A 19,546-nucleotide genomic window follows, 5' to 3' on the forward strand; every position below is an offset into this window, starting at 1 on the left:
ACTAATTACTGCGAATATAAATTCATTTATTTATTATTTAAATAAATAAAAATTCATACAAAAATTTACATATAAATTAAACTAATAATAAATTTATAAGCTAAAATAAAACTTTATACTTAAAATTTTATTAATAATAACAAAAATTAACAAAAATTAATAATCTAAAATAATAAAAATAAGAAAATTATTAAATTTATTTAATAAATAAATAAAAATTGGTACTAGGTAATATTTTCAACTCTTAACTATAAAAATTATATATTAATTTTTACATAGAAATAAATCAATTATATCCCCTAATATAAAGATTCATTCTATTATAATTTTATTTAATATTTTAACAAATAAATATTAAATTTATTAATTATAAAATAATTTAAATTAGTAAAAAAATCAAAAAGTAAAAATGAACCATCAGAATTTTTAAAAATCCATAAATTTTATCAAAAATCCCGATTTTTTTTTTTTAAATTTTTCAAAAATTTAAAAATTTTTAGTGTTATTTTTTCATATAAAAAATTTTTATAATATATATTTAATGTTTTTAATAACATTAATTTAATATTATAGGGGGTATCTATTTTTTATTTGAAGCGTGCAGAATCTGAAATTAGGTCTATATACTCTATTATATAGATAGACTAGCTGAACCCGGTGCGCTTCGCTACCCCTTTAGATTGATATGCATTTGAAATTTTACGGATTTTTTGAAATCAGATAGAAATCAAATTCAAAAATTTAAAGTAAAGTATTTATTGTAATGCTTTAGGATATACAATGTTTTTTGTTTTTCCTTCAGGAGCGTAAACAAACAAATCGGCCGGTCTACCAACACGTGAACATGCAACGTAGAGCTGACCATGAGAAAAGCAAGAACATGCTAAATTTAGGCCGAATACACAAAGAGTCTGTCCTTGGGATTTATTTATAGTCATTGCAAATGCCAAACGTACAGGAAACTGCAATCTTTTAAAATTGAAGGGCGTTTCTGTTGCTATTAGAGGGATTCGAGGTAGAAGTACATCTGAACCTATATACTTCCCAGTAATAATCGTTGCCTCAATTAAATAGTTATGTAGTTTTTTTACTGTTAACCTTGTACCATTGCAAAGGCGAGGTGGGTCTATGTTTCTTAATAAAATAATAGGAACACCAACTTTTAGCACTAATTTATGTGGTGGAAAGCCTGAAGATCCAACGAACTTAGGAATTCAACTGGATAGTTAGCCGCGTTGTCTTCAGTTGCCACAGTATCAATGGATTTGCACGTTCGTGCATTTCCTGAAATTGTATTCACTGAAATTCTTTCAATATAATTTACCAATTTGTTTTGTAGACCAATTCCCGCCACATAGTCCAAATTTCATTGAAATTGGGCTTACATAGCGTGTTTGGTGCATCAAATACATGAAATCGGCCGAAAATATATATCCAAATCTGAGCAGATTTCAAATTACTTTGGCAAATTTATTTTTAGACCAAATTCCGTCACACATACCAAATTTGAAGACTGTATCGATAATCATTCGTTAGATATCAGCATACAAAGTCTACAGTTTTTGGAGGTACTTCCGATCCTGAGGCTATATCTCCAGATCGGGGCGGAATTTTTAAGATTTATATAGAGTGTGACACATTCATGAGGTAATATACTCTGAAAGTTTCAGGAAGATCGGATCAGCGGTTTTTGAGTCCATAAACTTCAAACAAACAAACGTACAAACATTTTCCTCCGTTATAGATATACACGTAGATACCGCACAAATTTCATTGAAATAAATATGGGAGCTATAATCTGAACCGATTTCTATATAATTTGACAATTTTTTTTGTAGATCAATTTCCGCCACATATTTCAAATTTCATTGAAATTGGACAAACATAAGCGGGGTTATCATGAATGAAATTTCCCCGTGAGTTTTGTCTTTCCGCCGTTGCAACTTAAGGGAGAAAGTTAAAAAATTCACGGGGAATTGCCGTTCATGATAACCCCTAAGGTGTTTATTGCATAAAATACATGAAATCGGCCAAAAAATATATATTGTAGGTATATCCAAATCTGATCCGATTTCAATATAATTTGGCAAACTAATTTCTAGGATCAATTCCGTCAAAGATTCCAAATTTCGTCAAAATTGAACATACATGGCGTGTTTGGTGTAGAAAATACATGAAATCGGCCGAAAATATATATGGGAGCTATATCCCAATCTGAACCGATTTCAAAATAGTTTGGAACATTTATTTCTGCAATAAATTCCGTCACACATTCCAAATTTCATTGGAATTGGGCATACAAAACGTGTTTTATGCATCAAATGCATTAAATCGGCCGAAAATATATATCCAAATCTGAGCAGATTTCAAATTACTTTGGCAAATTTATTTTTAGACCAAATTCCGTCACACATACCAAATTTAAAGACTGTATCGATAATCGTTCGTTAGATATCAGCATACAAAGTCTACAGTTTTTGGAGGTACTTCCGATCCTGAGGCTATATCTCCAGATCGGGGCGGAATTTTTAAGATTTATATAGAGTGTGACACTTTCATCTCGTAATATACTCTGAAAGTTTCAGGAAGATCGGATCAGCGGTTTTTGAGTCCATAAACTTCAAACAAACAAACGTACAAACATTTTCCTCCGTTATAGATATACACGTAGATACCGCACAAATTTCATTGAAATAAATATGGGAGCTATAGCCAAATCAACACCGATTTCAATACTTATTTCTACAACAAATTTAGTTACACATTGGACATACATAGCGTGTTTGGGGCATCAAATACATGAAATCGGCCGAAAATATATATAGGAGCTATATCCAAATCTGAACCGATTTCAATATAATTTTGCATACTCATTTCTAAAACAAATTTAGTTACACATTCCAAATTTCATTGAAATTGGACATACATAGTGGGTTGGGTGCATCAAATTCATGAAATCAGCCAAAAATATATATAGGAGCTATATCCAAATCTGAACCGATTTCAATATAATTCGGCATACTCATTTCTACAACAAATTTAGTCACACATTCCAAATTTCATTGAAATTGGACATACATAGTGGGATGGGTGCATCAAATACATGAAATCGGCCGAAAATATATATAGGAGCTATATCCAAATCTGAACCGATTTCAAGATAATTTGGCATGCTCATTTCTGCAAAAAATTTAGTCACACATTCCAAATTTCATTGAAATTGGACATATGTACATAGTGGGTTGGGTGCATCAAATACATGAAATCGGCCGAAAATATATATAGGAACTATATCCAAATCTGAATCGATTTCAATATAATTCGGCATACTCATTTCTACAACAAATTTAGTCACACATTCCAAATTTCATTGAAATTGGACATACATAGTGGGTTGGGTTCATCAATTACATGAAATCGGCCGAAAATATATATAGGAGCTATATCCAAATCTGAACCGATTTCAACATAATTTGGCATACTCATTTCTGCAACAAATTTAGTCACACATTCCAAATTTCATTGAAATCGGACATATGTAGCGTGTTTGGTATATCAAATACTTGAAATCGGACGAAAATATATATGGGATCTATATCCAAATCTGGACCGATTTCGATATAGTTTGGCACATTTTGTTATAAGCCACGTTCCGTCACGCATTCCAAATTTCATGGAAATCGGACATATATAGCGTGTTTGGTACATCAAATACTTGAAATCGGACGAAAATATATATGGGAGCTATATCCAAATCTAGACCGATTTCGATATATTTTGGCACATTTATTTTTAGGCTAAAATCCATCACACATTTCAAATTTGGAGTCTGTATCTGTAACCGTTCTATAGATATTTGCATACAAAGTTTAAATTTTTTGGAGGTACCTCCGATTCTGACGGATCAGAGCGGAATTTCGAAACTTTTTATAGCCTATGTTACTTTCAGGCGATGTAGTAATATACCCTGAAAATTTCAGCAAGATCGGTTCAGCGGTTTTTGAGTCTATAAATTTCAAACAAACAAACAAACAAACAAACATACAAACATTTTTCTATTTTATATATATAGATATATATATATAAATGTTTAATTAATCACTATTTATCTATTGATCTAGAATCAAAAAAAATTTCTATAACAATCCAATTAATCATAATAGACAAATTAATCTTTATTATCCATCTATTTATCTATCAATAGTAATATAATGTCTAATATATAGTATACATTATATAAATAATTTATATATTAATAATCAATTAGATGAATATAGTTATATATATAAATCATTTATATATATATATATATACATCTATATAATATAAATAATATAGATATTATTAAATATTGTATATAGATAAATCTATATATATATATATATATGCAAAAATTAATTATCTATATATACACATATATAGATATATAATTACATTAATTTCAAATTATAAAATAACTAATATATTAACTTAATAAATAAATAAAAATTGGTACTAGGTAATATTTTCAACTCTTAACTATAAAAATTATATATTAATTTTTACATAGAAATAAATCAATTATATCCCCTAATATAAAGATTCATTCTATTATAATTTTATTTAATATTTTAACAAATAAATATTAAATTTATTAATTATAAAATAATTTAAATTAGTAATAAAAAAATCAAAAAGTAAAAAATGAACCATCAGAATTTTTAAAAATCCATAAATTTTATCAAAATCCCGATTTTTTTTTTAAATTTTTCAAAAATTTAAAAATTTTTAGTGTTATTTTTTCATATAAAAAATTTTTATAATATATATTTAATGTTTTTAATAACATTAATTTAATATTATAGGGGGTATCTATTTTTTATTTGAAGCGTGCAGAATCTGAAATTAGGTCTATATACTCTATTATATAGATAGATATATATATATATAAATGTTTAATTAATCACTATTTATCTATTGATCTAGAATCAAAAAAAAATTTCTATAACAATCCAATTAATCATAATAGACAAATTAATCTTTATTATCCATCTATTTATCTATCAATAGTAATATAATGTCTAATATATAGTATACATTATATAAATAATTTATATATTAATAATCAATTAGATGAATATAGTTATATATATAAATCATTTATATATATATATATACATCTATATAATATAAATAATATAGATATTATTAAATATTGTATATAGATAAATCTATATATATATATATATATATATATATATATATATATGCAAAAATTAATTATCTATATATACACATATATAGATATATAATTACATTAATTTCATATTATAAAATAACTAATATATTAACTTAATAAATAAATAAAAATTGGTACTAGGTAATATTTTCAACTCTTAACTATAAAAATTATATATTAATTTTTACATAGAAATAAATCAATTATATCCCCTAATATAAAGATTCATTCTATTATAATTTTATTTAATATTTTAACAAATAAATATTAAATTTATTAATTATAAAATAATTTAAATTAGTAATAAAAAAAATCAAAAAGTAAAAAATGAACCATCAGAATTTTTAAAAATCCATAAATTTTATCAAAATCCCGATTTTTTTTTTTAAATTTTTCAAAAATTTAAAAATTTTTAGTGTTATTTTTTCATATAAAAAATTTTTATAATATATATTTAATGTTTTTAATAACATTAATTTAATATTATAGGGGGTATCTATTTTTTATTTGAAGCGTGCAGAATCTGAAATTAGGTCTATATACTCTATTATATAGATATATATATATATATATATATATATATATATATATATATATATATATATATATAAATGTTTAATTAATCACTATTTATCTATTGATCTAGAATCAAAAAAAAAAATTCTATAACAATCCAATTAATCATAATAGACAAATTAATCTTTATTATCCATCTATTTATCTATCAATAGTAATATAATGTCTAATATATAGTATACATTATATAAATAATTTATATATTAATAATCAATTAGATGAATATAGTTATATATATAAATCATTTATATATATATATACATCCATATAATATAAATAATATAGATATTATTAAATATTGTATATAGATAAATCTATATATATATATATATATATATATATATATATGCAAAAATTAATTATCTATATACATATCTTTAATATGTAACATATTTTTATTATATATATAAATATAAATATAATAAATATAACTAATATTATTTTTGTTATATATATACATATAAATATGATATATATAGCTAATATTTATAATTACATTAATTTTGTATTATAATAATTTATATAATATATATTTAATGTTTTTAATAACATTAATTTAATATTATAGGGGGTATCTATTTTTTATTTGAAGCGTGCAGAATCTGAAATTAGGTCTATATACTCTATTATATAGATAGATATATATATAAATGTTTAATTAATCACTATTTATCTATTGATCTAGAATCAAAAAAAAATTTCTATAACAATCCAATTAATCATAATAGACAAATTAATCTTTATTATCCATCTATTTATCTATCAATAGTAATATAATGTCTAATATATAGTATACATTATATAAATAATTTATATATTAATAATCAATTAGATGAATATAGTCATATATATAAATCATTTATATATATATATACATCTATATAATATAAATAATATAGATATTATTAAATATTGTATATAGATAAATCTATATATATATATATATATATGCAAAAATTAATTATCTATATACATATCTTTAATATGTAACATATTTTTATTATACATATAAATATAAATATAATAAATATAACTAATATTATTTTTGTTATATATATACATATAAATATGATATATATAGCTAATATTTATAATTACATTAATTTTGTATTATAATAATTTATATAATATATATTTAATGTTTTTAATAACATTAATTTAATATTATAGGGGGTATCTATTTTTTATTTGAAGCGTGCAGAATCTGAAATTAGGTCTATATACTCTATTATATAGATAGATATATATATATAAATGTTTAATTAATCACTATTTATCTATTGATCTAGAATCAAAAAAAAATTTCTATAACAATCCAATTAATCATAATAGACAAATTAATCTTTATTATCCATCTATTTATCTATCAATAGTAATATAATGTCTAATATATAGTATACATTATATAAATAATTTATATATTAATAATCAATTAGATGAATATAGTTATATATATAAATTATTTATATATATATATATACATCTATATAATATAAATAATATAGATATTATTAAATATTGTATATAGATAAATATATATATATATATATATATATATATATATATATATATATATATATATATATATATATATGCAAAAATTAATTATCTATATATATATATATAATTTTAAAAACCCTTAAATTACATTCTTAAAAATTTTTAAAAATTGTACTAATTTTAATTCACTATAAAAAAATAAAAATATAATTTTTTTTCAAAATTTCAAAAAAAATTACTATAAAGAAGGAAAAAAAAAAAGAGTCAAGTTTCATTGAATGAATTGCCTGATAAAAGGGTTACCTTGATAGGGTAAATTATGTAATTAATATTACATTCATTAATTATATTTAATAGAATTAAACTATTTCTAAAAGTATCAAAAACTTTTGTGCATCGTACACCAAAATATAAAAAGATAAGCTAATTAAGCTACTGGGCTCATACCCCATTTATAAAGGTTCTAATCCTTTTCTTTTTAATTTTTAATAATTCATCAAAAATTATATTTTTAGCTATTTTAATAATAGGAACTTTAATTGCTATTTCAGCTAACTCTTGAATAGGAGCCTGAATAGGGTTAGAAATTAATTTATTAGCTTTTATCCCCCTAATAAGAGGTAATAAATTAATATCTACAGAAGCATCTTTAAAGTACTTTTTAACGCAAGCATTAGCTTCTTCTGTATTTTTGTTTGCAGTAATCCTATTTTTATTAAATATAAATAGAGACTCGAATTATTTAATAGAAATAATTATTTTCTCTGCTCTTTTATTAAAAAGTGGATCTGCTCCTTTTCATTTTTGATTTCCTAATGTAATAGAAGGATTATCATGAATTAATGCATTAATTTTAATAACTTGACAAAAGATTGCTCCTTTAATATTAATTTCTTATGTAATTTTTAAGCCATTAATTATTATTAGAATTATCTTATCAAGCTTAATTGGTGCATTAGGAGGATTAAACCAAACTTCTTTACGTAAGTTAATAGCTTATTCATCAATTAATCATTTAGGATGAATATTGGCAGCAATATATAACAGAAATATCTGATTAGTATATTTCTTATTTTATACATTTTTAACATTCTCAATAGTATTTATGTTTAATATATTCAAAATTTCTTATATTAATCAATTATTTACACTATTTTTCCATGAAAAAAGAATTAAATTTTTTTTATTCTTTAACCTTCTTTCATTAGGAGGATTACCACCATTTTTAGGATTTTTACCTAAAATATTTGTAATTCAATCCCTTACTATGAACAATCAATTATTTCTATTGACTTTTATAGTAATAATAACGTTAATTACTTTATATTTTTATATACGATTATGTTATAGAGCTTTCATATTGAATTATTACGAAAATAACTGAATAACATTTTCATTTTATAAAAGTTCTAATATAAAGTTATTATTGATCTTTTCTTATATTTCGACCTTTGGGCTATTTTTAACTTCTTCCTTATATTTCTTTTTTTAAGGTTTTAAGTTAAATAAACTAATAGCCTTCAAAGCTATCAATATAAGAATAATCTTTTAAGCCTTAGTAAATTTATTACTCCTTTAGAATTGCAGTCTAATGTCATTATTGACTATAAAGCTAATTGATTAAAGAGAATGATTCTCATAAATAAATTTACAATCTATTGCCTAAACTTCAGCCATTTAATCGCAACAATGGTTATTTTCTACTAATCACAAAGATATTGGTACCTTATATTTTATCTTTGGAGCATGATCTGGTATAATTGGAACTTCATTAAGAATTTTAATTCGAGCTGAATTAGGACACCCTGGTGCACTAATTGGTGATGACCAAATTTATAATGTTATTGTAACAGCTCATGCTTTTATTATAATTTTCTTTATAGTTATACCTATTATAATTGGAGGATTTGGAAATTGATTAGTTCCTTTAATACTAGGAGCTCCTGATATAGCATTCCCTCGAATGAATAATATAAGTTTCTGACTTTTACCTCCTGACTGACTTAGAAGCATAGTAGAAAAGGGAGCTGGGACAGGATGAACTGTATACCCACCTTTATCTTCAATTATTGCTCATGGAGGAGCTTCTGTTGATTTAGCTATTTTTTCATTACATTTAGCTGGAATTTCTTCAATTTTAGGAGCAGTAAATTTTATTACAACCGTAATTAATATGCGGGCTACTGGGATTACATTTGATCGAATACCTTTATTCGTTTGATCAGTTGTAATTACTGCTCTATTACTTTTACTTTCTCTTCCAGTTTTAGCCGGAGCTATCACAATATTATTAACGGATCGGAATTTAAATACTTCATTCTTTGACCCTGCGGGAGGAGGAGACCCAATTCTTTACCAACATTTATTTTGATTTTTCGGACACCCAGAAGTTTATATTTTAATTTTACCAGGATTTGGAATAATTTCTCATATTATTAGTCAAGAATCTGGAAAGAAGGAAACATTTGGGTCTCTAGGAATAATTTATGCTATACTAGCAATTGGTCTTTTAGGATTCATTGTTTGAGCTCATCATATATTTACAGTTGGAATAGATGTTGATACTCGAGCTTATTTTACTTCAGCAACAATAATTATTGCTGTTCCTACTGGAATTAAAATTTTTAGTTGACTTGCTACATTATATGGTACTCAATTAACTTATTCTCCAGCCATTTTATGAGCCTTAGGGTTTGTATTTTTATTCACTGTAGGAGGATTAACAGGAGTAGTATTAGCTAATTCTTCTGTTGATATTATTTTGCATGACACATATTATGTAGTAGCCCACTTCCATTATGTACTTTCAATAGGAGCTGTATTCGCTATTATAGCCGGTTTTGTCCACTGATACCCATTATTTACAGGATTAACCCTAAATAATAAGCTTTTAAAAAGTCAATTTGTTATAATATTCATTGGAGTAAATTTAACATTTTTCCCTCAAAATTTTTTAGGATTAGCTGGAATACCTCGTCGATATTCTGACTATCCAGATGCTTACACGACATGAAATGTAATCTCAACAATTGGATCAACAATTTCATTATTAGGAATTTTATATTTATTCTATATTATCTGAGAAAGTTTAGTATCCCAACGTCAAGTAATCTTCCCAATTCAATTAAATTCATCAATTGAATGATTACAAAATACTCCACCTGCTGAACACAGATATAATGAATTGCCTTTATTAGTTAATTTCTAATATGGCAGATTAGTGCAATGGATTTAAGCTCCATATATAAAGTATTTTACTTTTATTAGAAACTAATGTCAACATGAGCAAATTTAGGTTTACAAGATAGTTCTTCCCCATTAATAGAACAATTAATTTTTTTTTCATGATCACGCATTAATAATTTTAGTAATAATCACTGTATTAGTAGGTTATTTAATATTTACTTTATTTTTTAATAATTATGTAAATCGGTATTTATTACATGGACAAACAATTGAAATTATTTGAACTATTTTACCTGCTATTATTTTACTATTTATTGCTTTCCCTTCTTTACGATTACTATATTTATTAGATGAAATTAATGAACCTGCAGTAACTTTAAAGGCTATTGGTCATCAATGATATTGAAGTTATGAATATTCAGATTTTAATAATGTTGAATTCGATTCATATATAATCCCAACTAATGAATTACCTGTAGATGGATTCCGTTTATTAGATGTTGATAACCGAGTAGTTCTTCCTATAAATTCACAAATTCGAATTCTAGTGACAGCTGCTGATGTAATTCATTCATGAACTGTTCCTGCATTAGGTGTAAAAGTAGATGGTACCCCTGGCCGATTAAACCAAACAAATTTTTTAATTAATCGACCAGGACTATTTTATGGACAATGTTCAGAAATTTGTGGAGCAAATCATAGTTTTATACCAATTGTAATTGAAAGTGTTCCTGTAAATTATTTTATTAAATGAATTTCTAAGAATAATTCTTCATTAGATGACTGAAAGCAAGTACTGGTCTCTTAAACCATTTTATAGTAAATTAGCACTTACTTCTAATGAAAAAATTAGTTAAATATATAACATTAGTTTGTCAAACTAAAATTATTCATTCATTAATATTTTTTAATCCCTCAAATAGCACCAATTGGTTGATTAAGTTTATTTATTATTTTTTCAATTACATTTGTAATTTTTAATATAATAAATTATTACTCATATATTCCTTCAATACCTAAATCAATTTTAAGCAATAAGACTCACTCAACAAAGTCATTAAATTGAAAATGATAACAAATTTATTTTCTGTATTCGACCCATCATCAAGTATTTTTAATCTTTCCTTAAATTGACTAAGTACTTTTTTAGGAATTTTGATAATCCCATCTATATACTGACTAATACCTTCTCGATATCATATTTTTTGAAATAATATTTTATTAACTCTTCATAAAGAATTTAAAACATTATTAGGTCCTATAGGAGCTAACGGTTCTACATTTATTTTCGTTTCATTATTTTCTATAATTTTATTTAATAATTTTATAGGATTATTCCCATATATTTTTACTAGCACAAGTCATTTAACATTAACTTTAACATTAGCTCTTCCTTTATGACTATGTTTTATATTATACGGTTGAATTAACAATACTCAACATATGTTTGCCCATTTAGTACCACAAGGAACTCCAGCTATTTTAATACCATTTATAGTATGCATTGAAACAATCAGAAATGTAATTCGACCTGGGACTTTAGCTGTTCGATTAACAGCAAATATAATTGCCGGACATTTACTATTGACGCTTTTAGGAAATACAGGACCTTCTTTATCAGTTATTCTAATTAGTTTCCTAATTATCACCCAAATTGCTTTATTAGTTTTAGAATCAGCAGTTGCTATAATTCAATCTTATGTATTTGCTGTTCTAAGAACATTATATTCTAGAGAAGTAAACTAATGTCAACTCACTCAAATCACCCATTTCACTTAGTAGATTATAGTCCATGACCATTAACAGCTTCAATTGGTGCTATAACAACAGTTGCTGGAATAGTAAAGTGATTTCATCAATATGATAATTCTCTTTTCCTATTAGGTAACGTAATTACAATTTTTAACTGTTTATCAATGATGACGAGATGTTTCCCGAGAAGGAACTTACCAAGGTCTTCACACTCTTTCTGTAACAACAGGATTACGATGAGGAATAATTTTATTTATTCTTTCAGAAGTTTTATTTTTTGTTTCATTTTTTTGAGCTTTTTTCCATAGTAGTTTATCTCCTTCAATTGAACTTGGAGCTATATGACCTCCTATAGGAATTACTCCATTTAACCCATTCCAAATTCCTTTATTAAATACTGTAATTTTATTAACTTCTGGGATCACTGTTACTTGAGCTCATCATAGTTTAATGGAAGGAAATCATTCTCAAACTACTCAAGGTTTATTTTTTACTGTATTATTAGGAGTCTATTTTACAATTCTTCAAGCTTATGAATATATTGAAGCCCCATTCACAATTGCTGACTCAGTTTATGGATCTACTTTTTTTATAGCAACAGGATTTCATGGTCTTCATGTATTAATTGGGACAACTTTTTTAATTGTTTGTTTAGGACGACACTTAAATAATCATTTTTCAAAGAATCATCACTTTGGATTTGAAGCTGCTGCTTGATATTGACACTTTGTTGATATTGTTTGATTATTCCTTTATGTATCAATTTATTGATGAGGAGGATAAATTATTATCTATATAGTATATGAAGTATATTTGACTTCCAATCATATGGTCTATTATTAATAGTATAGATAATTTTTTCAATTTTAACAATTAGCTTAATCCTTTTATTAATTTCTGTAGTAGTAATACTATTAGCTTCACTTTTATCAAAAAAAACTATTGTTGATCGAGAAAAAGCATCTCCATTTGAATGTGGATTTGACCCAAAATCGTCATCTCGACTTCCTTTCTCTTTACGATTTTTTTTAATTACTATTATTTTTTTAATTTTTGATGTAGAAATTGCATTAATTTTACCAATTATTTTAATTATTAAATTTTCAAACCTTATATACTGAACAATTACATCAATTATTTTTATTTTAATTTTATTACTAGGACTTTATCATGAATGAAATCAACGTATATTAAATTGATCAAATTAATGATAGGGTTGTAGTTAATTATAACATTTGATTTGCATTCAAAAAGTATTGATTTTTCAATCTACCTTGAATATGAAGCGATATATTGCAATTAGTTTCGACCTAATCTTAGGTAAATTTACCCTTATTCTTTAATTGAAGCCAAAAAGCGGCTTATCACTGTTAATGATAGAATTGAGTATTAAACTCCAATTAAGGAAGTATGATGTTCAAGTAAAAGCTGCTAACTTTTTTCTTTTAATGGTTAAATTCCATTTATACTTCTATTTATATAGTTTAATAAAAACATTACATTTTCATTGTAAAATTAAATAATTTTATTTTATAAATTACTAAAAAAAATTCAGTATATTCAAAGATTAATTAATCTCCCTAACATCTTCAGTGTTATACTCTAAATATAAGCTATTTGAATAAAAACAAATTATATATATAAATACAATAACAATCCAAAAAACAAAACTTAATAAATAAATTTTTAAATTATTATTTTGTAATATTTGATTTAACTGAGAATTCTTTGCTAAATTATAATAAAGTTGTTGCCCACCAAAATATTCTGATCAACCCTGATCAAATGACTTAATACTTAACTTTCCTAAAATTAAGGAATAATTAATAATTCCATAAGTAGAAATATAAGGTATAAATCATATAGAGCCTAAAAAATAAGAACTATTATAATTTATTAAAGCCTTATTTATAAAAAATAAAGAAACATTAGAAATTATATAACCTATAAATCCCCCAATAATACATACAAATAATGTTAATAATTTTAAATTTAAAGGTAAAATAATAACTTCTGGTGTAGGAAAAATTAATCAATTTAACATACTTCCTCCTACAATTCTTAAAATTAATAAACCTATTATACTCTTTAATATTACTCAACCTTCATCATTTAATATATTCAATGAAGAAAAATTAGAATCCCCAGTTATTGTGTAATAAACTAAACGAAAAGAATAACAAACTGTTAAACCAGTAGAAAAAAAGTAAAGAAAAAAAGAAAATATATTAATATAAGAAAAAGATACGATTTCTAAAATTAAATCCTTAGAATAAAACCCAGCTAAAAAAGGTATCCCACATAAAGCTAAATTAGCTACATTAAAACAAGAAGATGTCAATGGTATTATTAAGCTTAATCTACCCATTAAACGAATATCTTGATTATTATTTATATTATGAATAATAGCTCCAGCACACATAAATAATAATGCCTTAAATAAAGCATGAGTTAATAAATGAAAAAAAGCTAACTTATAAAAACCTATAGATAAAATTCTTATTATTAATCCTAATTGTCTTAAAGTAGATAAAGCAATAATCTTTTTTAAATCAAATTCATAATTAGCACCTAATCCAGCTATAAATATAGTTAACCCAGATAATAATAATAAATTTCCTATTCAACTTATTCTTAAAACAATATTAAATCGAATTAATAAATAAACACCAGCTGTAACTAAAGTAGAAGAATGAACTAAAGCTGAAACAGGTGTTGGAGCCGCCATAGCTGCAGGTAATCAAGAAGAAAAAGGAATTTGGGCACTCTTAGTTATAGCGGCTAATATAACTAATAACCCTACAATTATTATTTCATTATCAGATTGTATTACATCTAAATAAAAAATATAATTTCAACTCCCATAATTTAATATTCAAGCAATAGCTAATAAAAGAGCCACATCTCCAATTCGGTTAGACAATGCAGTTAATATACCAGCATTATATGACTTAATATTTTGAAAGTAAATTACTAAACAATAAGATACTAACCCTAATCCATCTCACCCTAATAAAATTCTAATTAAATTTGGACTAATAATTAATAATATTATTGATATAACAAATATTAATACTAATATAATAAATCGATTAATTTTATAGTCACTTTCTATATATTCCTTTCTATAGTAAATAACTAAAGAAGAAATCATTAATACAAATGATATAAAAATTAATCTTATTCAATCTAATAAAATTGTTATCACAATTATTAAAGAATTTATTGAAACAACTTCTCATTCAATAAAAATTGTATAATCATTTATAATAAAAATTAACCCTATCGTAAATGACAAAAGACTACAAAAAAATAGACTAACGAATCTAATAGAACAAATTGATAAATATTTCACGATTTAAAAAGATTTACTCTTATCATTGACACCACAAATCAATATTTTTATTAAACTATTTAAATTATAACCATAATATACACATATCCCCCTTTAAAATTAATAAATTTAATGGAAATCAATGTAAAAATAAAAGTAAATATTCTCGAATCTTACCTCCTCTAAAAGAATAAATACCTGAAAATAACTTTCCATGTTGTCTATAAGCATATAAATATAATGTATAAGCAGCTCTAAAAAAAGATAACAAAGATAATATTAATATTGTTACCCAAGATCAACTAACAATTCTATTAATTAATGAAATTTCTCCTAATAAATTTAAAGTCGGAGGAGCCGCTATATTTGCTGAACTTAATAAAAATCATCATAAAGCTATAGAAGGTATAAAATTTAATAAACCCTTATTAATTAATAAACTTCGACTACCTAAACGTTCATAAGAAATATTTGCTAAACAAAATAACCCTGAAGAACATAGCCCATGAGCAATTATTAAAGTATAAGAACCACATATCCCTATATAAGTTATAGTTATTAGACCCGCTAATACAATTCCTATATGAGCAACCGAAGAATAAGCAATTAATGCCTTAAGATCAGTTTGGCATAAACAAGTTAATCTCACTAATACCCCCCCTACTAATCTAATTCTAATTCAAATAAAATTAAATTTTAATCCTAAAAGTTGTAAAAAGGGGAAAACCCGTAATAAACCATACCCTCCTAACTTTAACATAATTCCAGCTAAAATTATTGAACCTGAAACAGGAGCTTCTACATGAGCCTTAGGTAATCATAAATGAACTAAAAATATTGGTATTTTTACTAAAAATGCTATAACTAATGAAAAATATAAAATCTCATAATTAAATATATAATTATTTAATAAATAAAAATTCATAGTATTTGTAACCTTATATAAATAAAAAATACCAATTAATATTGGTAACGACACTAATAAAGTATAAAATAATAAATAAACACCAGCTTGTAAACGTTCAGGTTGATACCCCCACCCTAAAATTAAAAACAAAGTAGGAATTAATCTTCTTTCAAAAAATAAATAAAACATAAATAATCTTATTCTACTAAAAGTTAATACTAATATTAATAATAATAAAATAATATTAAATAAAAATAAATTAGTATAATTATTATATTTAAAGACAGATTCTCTAGCCATTAATATTAAAGAAACAATTCATAAACTTAATAAAATCAACCCATAAGAAAGCATATCAGAACCAAATAAGTAAGAAATTGACATAAAATAATTTGAATATATATTATTTAAAATAAAAACAAAAGAAATTAAAAATAAAAATCTTTGAACCATTCAATATGACTTTTTAATAAAACATAATGGAAATAAAAATAAAACTATAAAAATAATTTTTAACATTGTAAAATATTAAATCTTTGAAAATAATCATTTCCATGTGTACGAATTATTGAAACTAAAATTGAAAGACCTAAAGCTCCTTCACAAACTCTAAAAGTTAAAAATATTATTCTAAAAAAATTCTCATAATTATATATATTTAAATATACAAATAATAAAAGAAATAATCTTAAAACAATATATTCTAATCTTAATAATATAGACAATAAATGCTTTCGATTAGAAACAAAAGTAAATACCCCTATAATAAATAAAATTCTAGGTAAACATCAATTTAAAATTATTAACATTAGTTTTAATAGTTTAACAAAAACATTGGTCTTGTAAACCAAAAATAAGATTAATTCTTTTAAAACTTCAAGAAAAAAGAAATTTCTTTATCATTAATCCCCAAAATTAATATTTTATTTAAACTATTTCTTGATATTATACAATGAATTTTAATAACTCTTCTATTTATTTTTAATTTTATTTTTATAAATATTAAACACCCACTAGCAATAGGTTTAACACTTTTAATCCAAACTATTTTAGTGTCAATAATTTCAGGATTAATAACTAAAACATTTTGATTTTCATATATTTTATTTTTAGTATTCTTAGGAGGAATATTAGTTTTATTTATTTATGTAACTTCATTAGCTTCAAATGAAATATTTACTTTTTCTACAAAACTTTTAATTTCTTCAATTTCAATTTTTATAATTATAATTATTTCATTATATTTTATTGATAAAAGTATATATCAATATACTAATTTAGAAATTCAATCAATTTCAAACTTAAATTCTTACATAATAGAAAATTCTTTATCATTAAATAAATTATATAATTATCCAACCAACTTACTAACAATCTTACTAATAAATTATTTATTAATTACGCTAATTGCTGTAGTTAAAATTACTAATTTATTTAAGGGACCTCTACGACCTATATTTAACTAATGAACAAACCTTTACGACTTAAACATCCAATTTTAAGAATTGCAAATAATGCACTAGTAGATCTTCCTGCTCCAAGAAATATTTCATCTTGATGAAATTTCGGATCATTATTAGGCTTATGTTTAATTATTCAAATTTTAACAGGATTATTTCTTGCTATACATTATACAGCAGATATTAATTTAGCATTTAATAGAGTAAATCATATTTGTCGAGATGTTAATTATGGTTGATTATTACGAACTTTACATGCTAATGGTGCATCATTCTTTTTTATTTGTATTTACCTTCATGTAGGACGAGGAATTTATTATGGATCATATTTATATACCCCTACATGATTAGTAGGAGTAATCATTTTATTTTTAGTAATAGGAACAGCTTTTATAGGGTATGTTCTTCCATGAGGGCAAATATCTTTTTGAGGAGCTACTGTTATTACTAATTTATTATCAGCTATTCCTTATTTAGGAATTGATTTAGTACAATGAGTCTGAGGAGGATTTGCTGTTGATAACGCTACATTAACTCGATTCTTTACATTCCATTTTATTTTACCTTTTATTGTATTAGCAATAACAATAATTCATTTATTATTTTTACATGAAACAGGTTCAAATAACCCAATTGGATTAAATTCTAATATTGATAAAATTCCTTTCCACCCTTATTTTACTTATAAGGACATTGTAGGATTTATTATTATAACAATAATTTTAATTTTATTAGTACTAATTAATCCATACTTATTAGGAGACCCTGATAATTTCATTCCAGCTAATCCTTTAGTAACACCTGTCCATATTCAACCAGAATGATACTTCTTATTTGCTTATGCAATTTTACGGTCTATTCCTAATAAGCTTGGAGGAGTAATTGCTTTAGTATTATCAATTGCTATTCTAGCAATTCTTCCATTTTACCATTTAAGAAAATTCCGAGGAATTCAATTCTACCCAATTAATAAAATTTTATTTTGAGTAATAGTAGTTACAGTAATTTTATTAACATGAATTGGAGCCCGACCTGTAGAAGCACCATTTGTGCTAGTTGGACAAATTTTAACAGTAGTCTACTTTTCTTATTTCTTATTTAATCCTTTAATTACAAAATGATGAGATAACCTTTTAAACTAGTTAATGAGCTTGAATTAAGCATATGTTTTGAAAACATAAGATAGAAATTTAATTTTCTATTAACTTTTACTACTAAATTTAATTCATTATAATAAATATAATAAAAAAATTTTAAACCCTAAAAAAAATAATATAAAATTTAACGAAAAAGGTAAAAAACTTTTTCAAGCTAAATACATTAATTTATCATATCGAAACCGAGGTAAAGTCCCACGAACTCAAATAAATATAAAAGAAACAAAAGTTAACTTTAAATAAAATATAAAAGAAAATACATCACACCCCAAAAATATTACACAAAATAATATACTTATAAATAAAATTCTCGCATATTCAGCTAAAAAAATTAGGGCAAAACCCCCTCTTCTATATTCAACATTAAATCCAGAAACTAATTCAGATTCCCCTTCAGCAAAATCAAATGGAGTTCGATTAGTTTCAGCTAAAGAAATACTAAATCATACTAAAGCT

The 19,546-nt window shown here is 23.9% G+C and overlaps 1 protein-coding gene and 1 pseudogene across 1 annotated transcript; both read left to right on the plus strand.

Annotated features, from left to right (window-relative positions):
- Nucleotides 1-8,975, plus strand: part of LOC141403154 (NADH-ubiquinone oxidoreductase chain 2-like) — a 36,940-nt pseudogene extending 27,965 nt beyond the window's left edge.
- Nucleotides 8,976-17,201: 8,226 nt separating this feature from the next.
- LOC141403155 (NADH-ubiquinone oxidoreductase chain 6) lies at nucleotides 17,202-19,074 on the plus strand. Its single transcript, XM_073985318.1, is given in 2 exon segments — nucleotides 17,202-17,223; nucleotides 17,362-19,074. Coding segments are annotated over 2 exon segments (600 nt in total). The 3' UTR covers nucleotides 17,940-19,074.
- Nucleotides 19,075-19,546: the final 472 nt, after the last annotated feature.

The sequence above is a fragment of the Musca autumnalis genome, unplaced genomic scaffold, assembly GCF_047663935.1.
Source record: "Musca autumnalis isolate F117 unplaced genomic scaffold, ASM4766393v1 scaffold_4, whole genome shotgun sequence".
Classification (NCBI taxonomy): Eukaryota; Metazoa; Arthropoda; class Insecta; order Diptera; family Muscidae; genus Musca; species Musca autumnalis.